Genomic DNA, 18705 nt, shown 5'->3' with positions numbered 1-18705 from the left:
ACATAATCACCTGACTCCAAGAGCTGTGGCTTTAAGAAAAATTCCAAATATCTGAAAATTCTCAAATCACAAGAATTGGCAAAGCTGCAAATAAGACTACTTGGACTCCTATATTGAGCAAAGGTTTGCAAGATATGATCCAGAGTTTTCAATTGAAATGCTTCTCTTGAGCTTGCGGATAGCAGTTTTGGCCATTTGTCAGCATTGGAGACACTGCTAGGATGACAATACAACAGCAACAATTGTTCGCTAGTCTTTGTGTTGCCTAAACTCCGGTTAAATGCAAAAAGAAAAACTCCTAGAGCCAAATTTTCAAGGTGGCCCCTTTTGTAAATTTTTTGTCATTATTGCACATACAGATTTGCACAGGCAAATGTGAGTTATTACATGTTGTGAGTGCAAATTTACAGGTTTTTGAAAATGTTTCAAATATTCAAAAAGTTACACAGAGATGAGATGCCCCATAAAGCTAATATGGTATAGAGCTTTTCATGTCTAGATTAGCATCTGAAATCTACTCATAGTGAACAGATTCCTACATTACAGTAAGCATTAGAGTTGACACATATATTGGCAGCTCTCTGCTCATGGGCCAAAAAAAATCAGCCATACATATTAAACTATCCTTTGAAGTCTGAAGCTTATCACTCCAATGTCTTGGTTAAGGAACATTGGGGTATCTTACACTGCTGTGCAGTACCTGTTCTATGGATTAAGACAGGACTTCAGTGCTGTAAATAAAACATCTTTCATGAACTTAGTTACAACAAAAGAAGAAAAAATAGGAAATGTTTCCTAATGTTTGAACCAAGTGATATTTTGAATATATGTTTCTGAATCCCAGATGTCTATCGCAATGGATAAGGCACTAGAAAAAATACTTTGTGACCTTGGACACGTCATTTAACCTCCATGTCTGTTTCCTTCATCTGTCAAATGAAAACAATAATGCCCGATCACTTTTGTTTAGGTACTTTGAGATCTATAGACAAAAAATCCTGCTGTTCATCTGTGCTAAACGTCATTAAGGATTATTATGTTTGCTTTTTTAAATTATTCTTTGTTAATATTAAATAATGTAGTTTAGAAGTAAATTTATTATCAATAAAAAAGAGGTTGATACCTCAGAGGTCTTAAGTTTTCCATGGAAGAAGAATAGTTTCATGAAATTTCTTCAAAACCAAAGAAAGAGGACAGTTCCTGAAAATAAACAAGAGCTGTTAAAAAATGAGCATGTGCCATATTGGTTCTTTACAAAGTGGGCTGTAACTTTGCCTACCAGTAATCATCTCATTTATGCAGATCCTCTAGTTTTATTGTTTTCATTTCAATCCTTTTTTTATTTTCATAACAAGTCTGATTTTTTTTAAATGCATTTGGGAATCATTGATGGTTTGGCCTTTGTTTATTATAGCTGTGTTATTCATGCTGCATGAATCGGTGTACATAGGCAATAATGGGAGAGAGCACTTCCCACAGTAGTGAGTTGTAATGTAGGTTGCAAGGTCCACTTGTTGATGTGCTTTTAAAAGCAACAGTTTCTTCAAAGCGATCACAGGTAATGCATTTCTTTGAATTATACAATAGTGAGTGTCAGGATCAATGAGAGCCTGGTCCAAGGCAGCTTTTACCAGTAATGTGAAAAGATCAGTAGCTTGATGGAGAGGTTGGAGGGTTCAGATTGCTGTCTAAAGTCATTCTGAATTAAAAAGCTGTGGATGTGTGTTTTAAGGACAAACATTCATCTCCCAGTAAGCTTATCTAGGAAGTAAAAGAAAAGGTATCTTTTCTAGGTTTCCCCTGTGTGCTTCTTCGGGAGAATCAGTAGAGAACAGAAAAAGAGCTCAAGAGCAGACATAAGGAGAGCACAGGAATTGCACAGGCTCATTATAGAGCATCATTATGCAATTTTGATAAAATATGACTATGCAGCAGATCTGAGAGAAAAAACATGTTGTTCTCAGGCTTAAATGTGCAAGGCACTGACAAATAATTTAAGTACAAGAGTAATCCCTTTTCTGGATTAGGGACAGAGTGCTCAGCACCTTACAGGACTGATCCTGTGACTGTTACATATAGTTCTGGAGGGTGCTGGACTGCAGTGACACATCAGTGAGGCATATTTTCCTCTTAAAATACATATGCAACACCTGTTTGTGTTAATGACCTTTATGTAGCTAGGGAAGGATATACCATAATATCTAAATGGGGATGTGCTGCATCTGCCCCATATGGTTTCACTTTCAAATGTATGGAAGCCTGAGAGTTCAATAACACACCTTGCTCATGGTTACAGATAATGTTATCAGCTCTTAGCATGAGATTTCACTGTTTATTTATCCATCATTTAAGTTGCTTTTTACTTTTGTCTCATGAATATGTGCCAGAGAGCTTGAGCTTGCATTCTTACTGCAACAGTAATGATAAATGTACCAGATACCTACTGTACTAGGTAGAATTTAATTATCTACTACACTGGGTTGTGCAGCCTTGAGTGCTATGTTTTTAATGGATAATACATTTATCTTTGGACTTAAGTTTGGAAATACAGGAGGACAGAGAAATAATTTTACATTTGTGGACTAAACCATTGTAGTCACTTCTGAAACAAACATATAGCCACAATTAAGCAATGCCATCTTTTTTTCTCTTCTACAGTATTAAAAAACCCAATCTGTAAGTTATACAGATTTCCCACTTCTGACAACAAGTGGCTGCATATCCGAGAACAGATGTCTGAGAGCACTCTTTCTTTCCATGTTCCCAAGGAATTGATCAATCTGCACATAAAGGAGGACATGAGAAGGTAAGGGTAACAAAATTACAAAATAAAAACTGTTAATATCTTTTATTAGGTATTATTTCTTAGTTGAGGTAATGTACGTGATTATTGGTGAAGGCAAACTAAAATATTTTATGAAATGGCAAAGAAATATGGTGATCTCACTGGCTGATAATTCATAGCTATGACAGTAATCAGCACAATTCGTTTCTCTGAAATTCTAAGAGTCTAGTGACTATAAATTGTGAGCAGTGAATTGTGCCAAATACAGTCATGGCTCTGAACTTCTCAGAATCAACATTTGATTAATAATATAAATATTTTGAATAATTAACATTTTATAATCACAATAACACATGACATGGTGTGAACTGCTCTATAGAGAGCTTGGCTTTATGCCTAGCAGCATCAATGGTGCGGATTACTACAACACAGGCAATAAGATTCAACGCAGTTGGAATGAAGTGTAGGAGTAGTGAATATACAAATCACTTTCCTATAATTAATTTATATTTGTTAGTTAAAAGTGTGCCAGGTTTCAAATGTGGTGCTTTGTACAATCTTCCCATATGAATGCACCTATCCAATCAAAAAAGGACTTCCAAGGAGCATAACAGAAAACACAGCCCAGGGAGACGTGGACAGGAGCCAAAGGTGGCATTAATCCACTTTTGTGCCACCCAAATTCTTGGCTGCCGCCAGGGATGAAACAGCTTCCTACCCGTGGATGCCCTGCAGCATAGAATTTATGTAGTAAATAACAACACCATGGACACAATCCATCCTCTTAGCTCCCTAGTATGACTTCAGTGGGACCTGCAAGGTGGGGGGATCTAGTAAGGGATTATTTCACCTGTATTGTTTCTTGTGCATTAACATTACCAAAACCATTACAGAGTAGAAGTTCTGTATTGTAATAATGACCATCTCGGGTGAGGCTATAACAACATAAAATAACAGGTATTTACATTTTAACTATAATTTAGTACTCTTATTAGAATAAGAAAGTGACTTTGGAAGAGTAAATAATAAAAATACATCTGTCTTATCTGGCCCCCATCAGCATGGCATCTGCGTGCCTGCCAAAGCTGAATAAATAAATTTCATCAGCCTTCCACGGAGGAAGAAGAATTCTAGTCCACACTTGCTGGACCCAGGAGTGTAGAGGTAGGAGAAATCTGCTGCCCCGATCTCCTCTCTGTGTGGCACATCTCCCCAGAAGCGCATACAGAAGATATTCATGCCTCTGCTTCCCTTTCATGTACATCATCTTTCCAGTGACAAATTTACAGAAGTTGCAGTCGCTCCGGGGCTGGGGCAGGTACTGACAGTTTCAATGTTGCTACTAGGGTAGCTGCTGAAACTTAGTAGAAAGAGAGAGAGAGAGAGAGAGTGTGTGTGTGTGTGTGTGTGTGTGTGTGTGTGTGTGTGTGTGTGTGTGTGTGTGTGTGTGTGTGTGTGTGTAAAAAATTCACTATGCTTTGGCAGAATGGGCGGGGGCAAAAAGATGCCCACCATGAAGAGTGGCAACCTGGGTTAAGAATACTGTCAGCCAGTGGCTTCCATGATTAGGGCCCTTCCAAATTCATGACTGTGAAAAATGCATCACGGACCATGAAATCTAATCTCCCCTGTGAAAGCTGGCTATTGTAGAGGAGACCAGATTTCACAGAATTGGGTGGCCAGAGATCAGCAGCTGCTGATCAGGAGCCCAGCTTTGAGGCAGTGGCACTGCCAGGAGCAGCACAGAAGTGAGATGGCATGGTATGTGGGGGTTGTCCCTTTCGGGCTGGCCTTACAGGTGGGCTGGTGGGCGACTGCCCAGGGCCCGATGGTCAGGGAGGTGCCCTGGCCACTGCCCCCCCTCCACACACACACAGCCAGTTCAAGGCCCCTTTAGCTCCCAAGCACCAGGCTCCACCTCTTACAGGCTGGGAGGGAAAGACTTCCTCTTCCTCTGCATGGGCCACTTCCAAGGGTGGGTCACATCCACCATCTCCAGAAACCTCCCCTGAGTGCAGGAAGCTCTGCGGCTGCTGGCTGGGAGTCTGGTTCTGAAGTCAGCACTGTTGCCAGCAACAGCGCAGAAGTGAGTGTGGCATGGTGTGGTATGGTATTACCATCCTGACTTCTGCACTGCTGCTGGCGGTGGTGCTGCCCTCGGAGCTGGGTGCCTAGCCAGCAGCTGCCCTCTGGCTGCTCAGCTCTGAAGGCAGCAACACAGAAGTAGGGGTGGCAATACTGTGAGCCACCTACAACAGCGAACTCCCCACGACCCCATTTTGGGTTGGGACCCCCACTGTGAAATTTTAGATTTAAATATCTGAAACTGAAGTTTACTGTTTTAAAAATCCTATGACAGTGAAATTGACCAAAATGGGCTGTGAATTTGGTAGGGCCCTATCTATGATGGTGGTGGGATAGCAGCTGGGGTGTGTGGCCACACTGTAAATGGATGATTGACTGATTTCTGTGGTAAATCACCTGGACAACTTTCAGACATAACAATGGTTTATGTTTTGAAGGATTTTTCTAAAAGGAAAGAACCTAGGAAATTACTTTAAAAAAAAAAAAAGAAAAGAAAAAGAAAGCTTTAGATTGATATTGACATCAAAAGCACTGGTGGTCAAATCATTGGCAGAATGTTTTGCTGCCATTGCTGCTCACATAGTCAAAAAATGTGGGGGACTTCTGAAAATTTTAAATCAAATTTTCTTCAAAACTGGTTTCACTTTAACTGTTATCTTTTAACCTGGATCTTCCCACTCCAACCTAACCTTTCACTTAACTTATCCTCCTCTCCCTCAAGTGTTAACCCCTTTATGGGCCTTCAGGTACCTTAAATCTGGAGGGAAGGGAAGGTGCCCTCAGGGGCTTAAGGTCAGATCTTTGCTATCGCTCTGAAGTGCAGTCAGGTTCTGAGGCTAGAGGATGATTCTACTCAAGTCACTCAGCGAGGAGGGTTGAGCAGGCCCTGCCAAGAGAGAGCTTTTTTTATATATATATAAAACTTTAGGGGATTCATCCCTGATCATCTGCTTTCCTGTATGCAGATCTGTGGTGGTTATTATTAGGACTGTGTTTCTGTGTTGTACACCAGCAAATGTCTTCAGTTTCACATTTTTTGTATGATTTTATGGTGTGTTTCCAGTTGGTGGTGTTTATTTGTTCTGCTTTGTGGTGGTGGTTTTTGGCAGATTTTGGGTAGGATATGAAGGAAATTGATGTTTGTTTCTGCTTATGTCCATCTTTCTTGAAAGAAAAGCAAATTAGTTTTTCAAACTTGATTGCAGATAAGGAAGGTATGTTCAGTTAAGTATGGTAAATTCTGCAAAAAAATTCAACAGCTGCACAGTACAACTCTCCAATAGTGAAGCATAGTTTGTGCTGATAGTAAATCAGAATGGCGAGAGAATGAGGATACTACAGTAGAAGCTTTTCTCAGCATATGTTTCAAAAGTTTACCACTAGAATCTCTGTTAATCCTTGGGAACAAAATTTAGCCTTGACTGAAAGGGAGTTGCACCCACTTATGCCAGAGATGAATTTGGCCCTTAGTGTTTATGGTCACAATCCATAAACGAATTACAAGTATGAAGTGCTGAACTTTTCTTGAACCCTCTTTCCAGTGTACAAAGATAACATAGTCAAGCTTTCCTTCTGCATTAGGCACATCTGTTGTCTTCTACCTTCAGTACACTTTTCTTGTACAAACGTGTATAGCAGCCAATAAAAAAATATTTCATAATCCATTTGTCTGTTGTCTTAATTCTTTTTTAGAACATCGCAGAATACTGGTGAAGTTCAGACCCTGTTCTGAAACCATGTATTTTTCAATGTTCCCTCTTTAATATTCAAATGTGATAGAGAAACTGATAATTTGTCTTTGTTTTTTGGAGACCCTCAGCATCTCTTCAGTCTTTTGGGAATTGGTATAAATGTTCTTGAATTTGGCATGTGATGATTTAGAATGTGTCCGTTGAGCCATTGCATTGAGAACAGAAGAGATTGAAGCCACAGCAGAAGGAGTAGGATGAAAAGGCTGTGTTGAGGACATTTTTCATGACTTTTTAGTACTTTGCAAGATTTCTTTATGTGCCCATTTAAGGATTTTTAAAAACTTTATTCTAAGTAATTCTATACCATAATGACAATGATTTTCTCTGTCCATTTTTTTAAAGCATCAAAATGTGCAGTCATTGAAAAGATGTTAGTGCATATGTATATGCATGTCTTTTCTGATAAACAGTGGGTTGGAGAAATAACCTCTCTTCTACCTATCTGTTGAGAAATGGCATAAGAGAATAAAAATAGTCCTGTGTAAATTAAACTGATTGCTTTCAATGAATAGCACCTCTGGTCTTTAGACAACCCCTTTTACTAGAGTCTAAAGGACACAAGATAATAATTTTACCAAAATTATGTAGCTCTTTGTCCTCTTGCTCATAATTAGCTTTGGAGCAAAGGTTAATGCTGTGAAAAGCAAGCAGGAATTTTCAAAGCTGCCATAAAAAAATAACACTAGAAAGCAGCATATATTTGCTGCAAAAAAAAAATTACAGTGCCTTAAAAAGGTCTCTAATGCTGTGATTTGTTGTGTGATAGAGTTATCTGCAGATAAGCTTACTTTTACCATACAACAATACAGGAGGGCCTGAAATGCTAAACACATTCTTTGCTGCCAATCTAGAGAGAGAAAATAGGGTGGGGGAAAGAAATATGTAGTTTCCCTTCAAAGCACATTTATTAGTAGAGTATTTCTGAGAAGAGGAAATAGAAGAAGCATAGTCCCTGTTTTAATTGTTGAAGTAGCAGGGCTTGAATGGTTGTCACTATTGGAGGAATCTGAGAACTGAGAAACTCAAAGATCTCTAATAGAACACTTTTTAAATGCAAGATACAATGATGTATTTCACTTTAATACACAGAGTTTTACACCAGGAGGAACATATGTTCCTCTCTATGTGCACTTTTTGCAGCTATTAATGTAAAGAAAATAAGGGTCAAATTCTATCCTTGTGTGTGTATATACATCCAGCTCCCACTGACATCTACTATCCAATTATAGACTGTTACAATTTTTCTAATGCTAAAAGAAAAAGGTATATGCACCTATCCATAGAAGATGATATATGTGATCTAGAAACAATGTGGTAGAGGAACTCTGATTTTTCCATATAATTACACTTGGGGGAATACAATTTTTATATTTTATAATTTTGATGGATAGTGATGTTTTAAGCATTTTTATTTTTATTGATTTAAATGTTCACAGTTGCAGGAAATTATGACAGGGCATAATTATGTAATGATGCTGAGCATTAAGATTACAATTTTTTAAAGCTTTATAACTGTTAAAACACAAATTATCAACATCACATGTCACATACCTAAATTCCTTAGGTCAAACTGTACTAGGTTCTCAAACAGCATTTTTCTTACTTTGCCTATCTGTAAATTTTTATTATTATTGATGGAGATATTTTTTCATTGGTTTGGGTATGGTGAAATATATATTACCAATATTTACTGATAAAAATCGAATCCTTCCAACACTACTTGTAACAGAGAGTATGTCTATACCGCAATCAGAGGTGTCACTGTACTTGTTGATGTGTTTTGCTCGATAACAATCCAAAGCAGTGCAGACTGATGCATATTCATTTTAATCATCATGAGTCAGATGCCACCAGGAGAAGGTTGATTTTCTTTTTTGGTGGTTTGGGTTCTGTAGTTTCCATGTCAGAGTGTTGCTCTTTTAAGACTTCTGAAAGCACACTCCACACTTCATCTCTCTCAGATTTTGGAAGGCACTTCAGATTCTTAAACCTTGGGTTGAATGCTGTAGCTGTCTTTAGAAATCTCACATTGGTACCTTCTCTGCATTTTGTCAAATCTGCAGTGAAAGTGTTCTTAAAATGAACAACATGTGCTGGGTCATCATCCGAGACTGTTATATCATGAAATATATGGCAGAATGCAGGTAAAACAGAGCAGGGGACATACAATTCTTCCCCAAGGAGTTCAGTCACAAATTTATTTAACACATTATTTTTTTAATGAGCATCATCAGCATGTCCTCTGGAATGGTGGCAGAAGCCTGAAAAGGCATACAAATATTTCGCATATCTGGCATGTAAATACCTTGCAGAAGTGCCATGCTACAAAAGTGCCATGTAAATGCCTGTTTTCACTTTCTGGTGACGTAAATAAGAAGAAGGCAGCATTATCTCCTGTAAAAATAAACAAACTTGTTTGTCTTTTAGTGATTGAACAAGAATCAGGACTGAGTGGACTTGTAGACTCTAAAGTTTTACATTGTTTTGTTTCTAAGTGCAGTTATGTAACAAAAAAAAGTCTACATTTGTAAGTTACACTTTCACGATAAAGAGATTGCACTATAGTGTTTGTATGAGGTGAATTAAATATACTATTTCTTTTAAATTACAAATATTTGCACTGTAAAAATGATAATCAAAAATAATATAAAGTGATCACTGTATACATTGTATTCTGTGTTGTAATAGAAATCAATTTATTTGAGAATGTAGAAAAATATAAAAAAAACCACATTTCAATCAGTATTCTATTGTTTAAAAGTGAGATTAATCATGATTAATTTTTTTGTTAATCACGATTAATCAACAGCCCTAATTTTAAGAAAAAGGCCTAATTTAGAAAACTAATATTTAATGTTTATAAACTACTAATCTATTCTTTATATAAGATTTCAAATAGGTATTTAATGATTACTAGAGAACAAAAGTCATTACTATTTCATGTCTGTTTCATAGTCAATGTGAAATTAGCTGGTTTCAGTCGAATTGCTAATGGACACTTAATAAAGAATACTAATACCAACTGTGTGAATAAGGGTGCTGCTCACTTTGGTGTTTTTCTTAAGTGTTCATCTGGCATTAATGCATCAGCATGAGAACGGAGCTATTCTCTCTCCCTTAATGCTGGTGAGGGGGAGCTCACTGGCTGCTAGCAGTATTTTGTGAAAATATGTTAACTGCCAAAGTAATGGACAAAGATCAGCAAATAGCAAGTACTTTAGTTTCCAGTGGTGTCAGCCCAACTATTATCATAACTACATTTATTCTGAAAAATATATATGTATTCATACACACATGAATACATGTTCAAAAACCAAATAGCTTAACTGGCTACCATCCATCCCCAGGATTCATTCTGCTTAATCTTCAGCCTTGCAGCTACATTCACTAGGTCAAAACATCAGCATTGCGGAAACCATATATGTCACTAAAAATCCAAAAGGAAATCCTTTGGCAAATTATCTGTTATCCTGTATGTTCTTTTGAGGGCTGATTTGAATGAAATTGAGATCACTTTACCATCTGACACAAACAAGCATAGCTACAATGTATTGGGCTTTTGGTACTTTTTCCCCCACCTGCCACTTGAGTTTATCCCACAGTCAGGGCTGGCTCCACGCACCAGCTCAGCAAGCAGGTGCTTGGGGTGGCCAAGGGCAAGGGGCGGCATGTCGGGCTCTTTGGCGGCAATTAGGCGGTGGGTCCCTCGGTCCCTCTCAGAGGGAAGGACCTGCCACCAAATTGCCGCCAAAGAAGAAAGCGGCGCGATCGCGGCTTTTTTTTATTTCTTCCCTGCCACTTGGGGCAGCAAAAACCCTGGAGCCGGCCCTGCCCACAGTTATCATTAATGTTTTAATTTTGCGGCCACTGCTCAACAGAAGAAATGCCCACTTTCAATAGCACAGAAAGTTAAAGATCTTGGCTCTGCACCAGATTGAGTTGTTCAGAAGAAAACTTGCCTAATTTGCTGAAACAGTTTTGCTCACTTAAGTTGAAATACTTAAAAACAAACAAAGCTAAACAAAACACCAAAATGATTTTAACAGTCCCCAGAGAACAATGACCGCTTGCCATTGATTCATAACACTTTTTAAAAAATAACTAATTTCTTGCCATAATTATTTTTTATATTTGATTTTTAAAGTGTCTAAATTTATACAGGTATAAATCTGCTCCCATTGAAGTCAACAGCAAAACTCAAATTGATATCAGTGGAAGTAGGATTGGGCTCTTTTTTAAAAAAAAGAATAATTTCATTACCAGTGTTACGTATCACATTTTAGATTGTGAAAATGAAGATAAATGATCTCATTTATATTTATCTAATTATATTATTTACTTTTTTACTCAGTGTGAATGGTAAAACTACACTGGTCAGATTCTAGCCAGTTTCGCTTTCTGGGTCATATATATTAACAGAACAGTGCAATGCTTTGGTTGTCAGCATTAAAAAAAAATAACTGTTTTCAGCTGCACTTAAAATAAACATGTCTATTAATGCTGGGTCAAATCCTTGTGCTTTTTCCTAAATATGAAGCATAATGCTCATCTGGAGTTTAGCATGGAAGTTTAAAATATTAGTGGCTTTTGCCAATATTCTTTCCTTTAATCATAAATGATAGTAATCAAAAAACACAAAATTAAGTAGTATTTGGACATCTTAGAATTTTATTACAACTTTTCTCATCTGTACTCCTACCATCTAGCTCAATGATGGTAAGTCATTACAATTCCTTTTTTGAGTTATGGTTGAAAATACTTTATTATGATGTCTATGGTATATCTAGTCCATTTGGATATTTCATGAAGCTAAAATGCCAGTAAACATCACCTTTATCATTATTAGCTGAGAATACATATGAGGGTGCAAGCCAATAGACTTAAGTAACAAGAGAGAAAGAGAGAGACTGACTGTAAGTACTATGGTTTATAACCAAACAAGAATAAGCTAAGATATGTAGCATTAGATCTTAAAAAATGGCTTTCTATTCTTTTAATAATAGAACTTTACCCTTCTATAGCATATTTTATCTGAGGGTCCCAAATCACATTACAAATATTAGTTAAGCCAAATAACAACACTGAGAGAAAGGCAAACAGCATCAGTAAACCCTTTTTATAGAATGACAGGTGGAGTTATTAGTTCAGATTCTCAGGCGGTGTAAACTACTGTAGCTCCAATAAAGTCAATAGAGCTACACCAATTTACAACGGCTGAGAATCTGCTCTACAGAGTAGTTGGCTCAACTCCAGCTCTACAAGGCTAAAACAGAGCTCTTACTCATCCGCCTTCACCCAAGTCATCATCTTTTGTCGATCACTGTGGGCATCACCACCATCCTTCTGTCACTCAGGCCCATAAGTTGGGCATCATCTTTGACTTTGAAGTCTCTCTAGGTCCTCACATCCAGGCTATATCCAAACCTCTCATCTTTTCTGCATAACATCTCTAAGGTCTTGTCTTCACTAAAGAGCTAAATCGATGCAGCTGCATCGATTTAGCGGTTCTAGTGCAGACACACTTAATTGATGGGAGAGTGCTCTCCCATTGATTTCTGTATTCCATCTCAATGAGAGGCAGAAGCCATGTCGGCGAGAGAGCGTCTCCCATTGACATATCGTAGTGTGGACCCTGGGGTAAGTAGATCTAAGCTATGTCGACTTAGTTACACTACTAACGTAACTCAAATTGTGTAGCTTAGATCAACCAGCAGGGGTAGTGTAGACCAGGTCTAAGATAAGACCTTTCATATCTATCCATGCAGCTAAAACTCCCATCGAGACTCTGATCATCTCATGTATCAGTTATGGCAACATCCTTCTCTCTAGCTCTGACAAATGCAATCTTTCCCTACTCACATCCGTGCAGAATGCTGCTGCAAAGATTATTCTTCTAGTCCATTTCTTTGACTGTTACCCCTTTCTTCACATCCCTCTACTGGCTCCTTCTTAATCAAAACAAATATAAAATACTTGTCTTCACTTTCAAGGCCCTTCACTGCCTAGCTGCACCCTATCATCTCCCATTCACTGTCAAGATGTCGACTCCTGCCTCTGATAGGCCCATGATGCCAATCTCCATTGCCCACTTGTTAAAATTTCAAAACAAGCACTTTTGTGCTTTCTCCCATACTGTCCCTTACTCTTGGAGGAGCTCCTTGTAAACATCCACAAAGCTACCTCAAAATCTTCCTTCAAAATCCTCCCTCACTGTGATGCCTTTAAAAAAAAAAAAAACCCAAACAATGGCTAGGCCACTGGTATGCTGACACCATTGCCTGAGAGAGTTACTGGCGTACAAGACTCCAACTCAACTGCAGGTTTTCCTACCTTTCCACCCTGACAGAAGGCGCAGACTTTTCAAGTGGCCCCTCACCTTTACATGCAGGTTAGTTTGGAACTGTCGTCTTTCTGCCTACACACAAACATCTCCATTTCTCCTACTGAACTCCTGCACCAAATGTGGCCAAAGTGTGCTTTGCAGAGTTTTATAAGGATGGCTATGCTCATTTTAATAGTGCAATCCATGAATGACTGCATTAGAGTGACTGCAATTTGATCCATAGTGTAAAACAGTATGTAGCCCTTGCCCTTGTGACAAGTTTCCAGTTTGGCTCTTGGTTAGGTAAACTTTGAGCATCCCTGTTCCACATGGCTCAAAAGGAATGTCCAGACTAATACTCTGCATTTTGACTTTCAAATATACATGGATGATTACTAGTGTGGGTGCAGGATTTTAAGTAAAGGTAGCTGAAATAGTTATGGAGAATATCCTTTATTATTAATATATTTACTATTTGTACAGTGTCTAAAGTGTGCTTCCACTGTAATGACCATAATAATAGCAAAAGTCACTTTCTTATTCCCATGGCTATGAGAATGCCAGAATTGCTTAGAAGTCTAAAGTTCTCTAGAGGAAACATATTTAGTACTGACCATACAAAGTAATGACATTTGAAGGGAATATTTTGAACTATTCATACACATTACTGGGTTCTCAATTAACTGGGTCAAGTCATGGAAAAAGCCTAGGATGAAATCTTAACCTCAATAAAGTCAATGTCAAAGCTATCACTGACTTCAGACGGGACAGGCTTTCACCCCGGCTATCATTGTGGGGAGCTCAATGAAGAACTCCATGCAATGCTCAGTGATGGTTAAAAACACCAAACAGAATATTACGATGTATAAGGTACATGCTGGAGAATAAAATGGAAAATATTATGCTCTTTTGAAGTCAATGGCACACTGTCATCTGGAATACTGTGCTTTGGTCACTCCATCTTTAAAAAGATTATAGTAGAAATAGAGATAAAGACTGGAGATGAGAAGGATTGGGGCAAGGATAGACTCTAATATGAAGAGAAGTTGCAAAGACTGGGATTATAGAAGAGATAAGTGTGAGGAGATACGATAAAAGTACACAAAATAATGAATGGGACAATGATAATCCAACAACAAGGGGACATCCAATGCAACTGAAAGGTGGTAAATCCAGACCCAGTAAAAGGAAATACTCTTTCATACAAAAATAATTAGCCCGTGGAACCCATCGCCACAGCATATCAGAGGCCAAGTGTTTAGCAGGATGCAAAAAAAACCCTAGACATTTACAGGGAGTATATTTGCATAAACAATAATCAATATCAAAAGCAAAGCACTTTGGAAGGGATATAAACCCTTAAGCTTCAGGACATGAGCCAGTCTCTTATTACTGAGGGTTAAGAGGATACCTGAAAGTGTCCTCCTAACAGCCTACTGCCAGGCTTCTTCCTGAAGCAGCTGATATTGGTCATTGTCGGAGAATGGATGCATGTCCCCTGGAATGGTGGTTGAAGCATGAAGGGACATATGAATCTTTAGCACTTCTGACACACAAATATCTTGCGATGCTGCTACAACAGTGCCATGTGAACGCCTGTTCTCACTTTCAGGTGACATTGTAAACAAGAAGCAGGCAGCATTATCCCCTGCAAATGTAAACAAAGTTGTTTGTCTGAACAAGAAGTAGGACTGAGTGGACTTGTGGGCTCTAAAATTTTACTTTTGTTTTATTTTTATTGTAGTTTTTTGTACATAATTCTACATTTGTAAGTTCAGCTTTCATGATAAAGAGGTTGCACTACAGTACTTGTATTAGATGAATTGAAAAATACTATTTCTTTTGTTTTTTACAGTGCAAATACTTGTAATAACAAATAAATATAAAATAAGCACTGTACACTTTGTATTCTGTGTTGTAATTGAAATCAATATATTTGACAATGTGGAAAACATCCAAAAATATTTAAATAAATGGGATTTTATTATTAACAGTATTATTAATAAATCATGATTAATTTTTTTAATCGCTTCACGGCCCTACTTAACATACTGTATTTGGGCTAATACCATCTTTTTTTCCTTTTGATGCAGGAATCAGGACCTAAAAGAGCTAGGAGAACTTGCTCCACATTGGGACAATATGCGTAAAAATGTTGTTGCACATTGTGAACAGATGCTGAACATGTACCAGGACACTCTTGCAGATCATGGGAAACATACAGGTATGGAAATAATCTCTATCCTCCAGCAGAGGTAATGAGTATCTTGTACAATGAACATTTCACTCTAGTATATTCAAAGAGAATTAAACACAATTCACAATGGGAGTAGTTGTTGGGGGAAGAGGAGAGATTGTATATTGTGAGTATGAGTTGCATATTGCAAAGGGGTTCAGTTCGGAGTTACATGCCTAAATCCTGTCATATGTTACTAAAATTTGTGCATACAATTCCCACACAAACAACTTCAAAAAAAATTAGTAGCTTGTTCTCCCAACATTTCTGAGATACTAATAAGCACCCTACTTCTGAGCACATTTCCTGGCAAAAAGTGAAGTCTGCACTACCTTTCATGCACCTCAGTTCATTTTCAGGATTTACACAGTTCATAATCATACAAGTGAGTAAACCACATGGGACAGTAGGTGTATCTGACATCCATATCATTACTCCACATACAGTATCCTACAGGTAGTCCACACAGCTTGTTCATTGCAGCCAACCAGTCACTAAAGATATTAAAGAGTAACAACAAAATGCAGCCACCTTTTCAAGAACATCTGTTGAGAGAGTTGCTTTTAAAGGCATATCAGCCAGCAGCAGATCCCATATTTCTCCTCCCTGATGTGTTAGAGGCATTGCCCACATCCAGGAAAGCATTGAACTCCTAGGATGGGCAACCTATCATCAGACAGTTGCTATGCATTACCACCAGGGGTCCAAAAGTGCAGCTATTTGCAACTCTACTTTTGCCGTACAGGAGGCATTATGTGCTGGTGTGAAGTGCGCAAAAGATAGCTGGCTTGGTGCTGGCTCTGTAAACATACTACACACCACTCTGCCCATAGACTGCAATGCATAAAGAGGGGGGGTTGTCCATGTGCCAGCAAACCCAATACAACATCTGTGACAAATTTGCTGTGCACCATATGCATGGGAAATTGGCCAGTTTCTCCACCAGCGATACTCAGACCAAATGAGAGCTGAGCGATTAATGCATAATAATTAACTCCTTCAATTACACATTTGTTGGTGATTCACAATTTGTCCACATACAGATTCTAATTTTCTCGAATTTACCTGACATTCAGTATTATTTGCTGAATATCCTTACTGTTTGTTTATTATACTTGTTTAATGCCTCTGATAATCTCTGTAAATTAAGTTTGGGCACATAGGTTGTTTCTGGGTAGTTTGTTACGAATATTCAATATTTAAAATTTCAATGTGTTCTGAATGGACAGAGTTGTTTTGCTTTCTCTCTGAGTGGAATGCTTTAAAGCAGGTTTCAGGTGCCAATAGACAGAACTATAACTTTGAAATTTGCTTTCCAGGACTATGCTGCATGAGTCACATAAAGCTTGCTATTTCAGCAAACAATCCCAGCAGTAAATGTGCTTGCTAAGGGTCCAATTCTACAACTTGCTATGCATGGGCTGACTCCAGACCCCCATAGAAATCGATGGATCTCTGTGAGGTACAGGGAGCATGCCCAGAATATTTGTGGAAAGTAAATATAAAAGGAGCATGAACAGTTGTAGAAAATTCATTTAAAAATTCCAATAAAAGATTAGAGATTTTGAAAAAGTATTTGCCCAGTTCCATCTCTAGTACCTTCTGTTTTAGCTAATGAAACTGCCTCTTGTGTATGCTGAGAAAAATGGAGTAACCACAGTTTTAAAGTGAATGTTTACCTCAAAAAATGCACAGCAGAGTGATCTCCATCTGTATGCTGAACTGGACACAAGTAATTATGACATAATTACTACCTTGTGTAAAATATTTCAGAGACAAGTCTTTCTTCTCCAAAATGTTAATGGATGAAAAATTCACTTTTATCATTCTTCCTTCTTCCTGTTCAATACTGAGCATACTATAACACCTAAGGGTGGATTTAATTTACTTACACACATGCACGCTCTCTCTCTTACACTCCCGCCCCCAAAGAACATCTGTTCAGAATAGCTTTCCATTAGACTAGATGCTGTATAAACATCAGAGAGTCACTTGTTTGCAAGGATGTGGTTAAGAGGTTGCATTAGACAAAGGGTTCATCTGCCATCCTCTGAAGTATTTGGTACTGGCCATTATTGTAGACAGGATACTGCAATAAATGAACCACTGGTCTGATTCATTATGGCAATTCCTATGTTGCTTTGTTCGAGCTGAGACACAGTTTTTGAAATATTTTGTTAATTACATTTTGAAGGTGTCCTATATATCATCACACAAAGCAACAAACACAGAATTTTATGAAGTCAATAAAAAAGCACTTCTAAGAAAACATTCAAATAACCTTTCAAGATAAAAAAGAACATACATATTAAACATAAATCTTGAAAAATTGGTAACATGCCAACTGTCTTTGAGCATGTTGATGATGCTTATTTATCGGTCTTAACTGTGTTCTGAGATTACAGAAAGAGATAACAGAGTCTAAGGTTATTTATAAGAACAAAAGAAACATATGCAACAAAGATACAAAAAGAAAACTAATAAAATGAAGATGGTAAATAAAGTATGAACAGATAATAAGTGGAAGGCTAACACTCAAATCCCTCCTTAAAACTCACTACTTCAAGATCTTTTAGTGCTAATCTACCACTGAAACATATTTGATTGACATACATAAAAATGTACTTCTTTAATGTTACCTTCAAAAAGTGACTTAATTTACTGTTTTAAAAAACTGACTTTAGTGGAACATTGAGATGTGTGCAGACACCATAGTCAAGTAACTGTATAATGTTTTGCTGTGAGCATTGCATTTCTTCACCTCATCTTCCTTATTTCTTTATTTTCACTTATTGAGTCACATTCTAAGCTCGTCAGGTTAGGGATCATACCTGTATATTTGCTCTGCTCTGAAAATCCTTGCACACTTTTGCGCACTGCATAAGTTATAAATATATAATATTCCATACTGAGACCCCAAACCTGCATTCTACTCTCTGAGAGCAGTGCAGGATCAAGCTCCAAAAATGTATGTTTAGGTGTATGCATTGCCCACTTAAGGCTCCAAAAGTCAGGGAATGCTTACCCATGAAGCCTTGGCTGAGATTCAGTGTTGTGCCTCTAAGGATGTGTCTCCACTTCAGAGTTAGCCTGGGTGATTTGCAGGTTAGCCTAGCTTGAGTTTGAGCAGCCATACCTGAGTTACTGTGTCCTCACTCGTGCTGCACTCCCCAGTGTGTGTCACTAGGACTTCTGGGGGGCACCTCCGATGGTTAGTATGTGCTGCAGTAAGGTGAACCACTCTATGATTCTGTCCCAGTGAATTATAAAGGAACTTCTCTGTCCTTCTGGGCACCCATGGGGAATTGTGGGAAGGCTACAATAGAGGACTATCATGCATTCAAGGGATTTAGCCTGCATCCTCACTGCAAAGTGGTTGGGTTACCAATCTGCATGAAAAAGCAACCAGGGCTTTAACCCAGATGTTTAGGCATGTTAGCTAGCCCCTTTGGAAGCACCACTTCACTCAAGTGCCTTGGGTATGTGAACAAGAGGGGGATTAGGGGCAGTGATGAGCTGCCAAAAT

General features: G+C 38.1%; 1 protein-coding gene across 1 annotated transcript in view; it reads left to right on the top strand.

Annotated features, from left to right (window-relative positions):
• The window catches only part of INPP4B (inositol polyphosphate-4-phosphatase type II B), a 516678-nt gene that overhangs the window by 328908 nt on the left and 169065 nt on the right, over positions 1-18705 (top strand). The window contains exons 13-14 of the mRNA XM_045019298.1: positions 2659-2806; positions 15037-15167. Coding sequence (XP_044875233.1) covers positions 2659-2806; positions 15037-15167 — 279 coding nt within the window. The remainder of the gene's footprint in view (positions 1-2658; positions 2807-15036; positions 15168-18705) is intronic.

This window comes from Mauremys mutica, chromosome 5, assembly GCF_020497125.1.
Source record: "Mauremys mutica isolate MM-2020 ecotype Southern chromosome 5, ASM2049712v1, whole genome shotgun sequence".
Taxonomy (NCBI): Eukaryota; Metazoa; Chordata; order Testudines; family Geoemydidae; genus Mauremys; species Mauremys mutica.
Note: the sequence above shows the minus strand (reverse complement) of the source record. Positions and strands in the feature narration are given on the sequence as shown.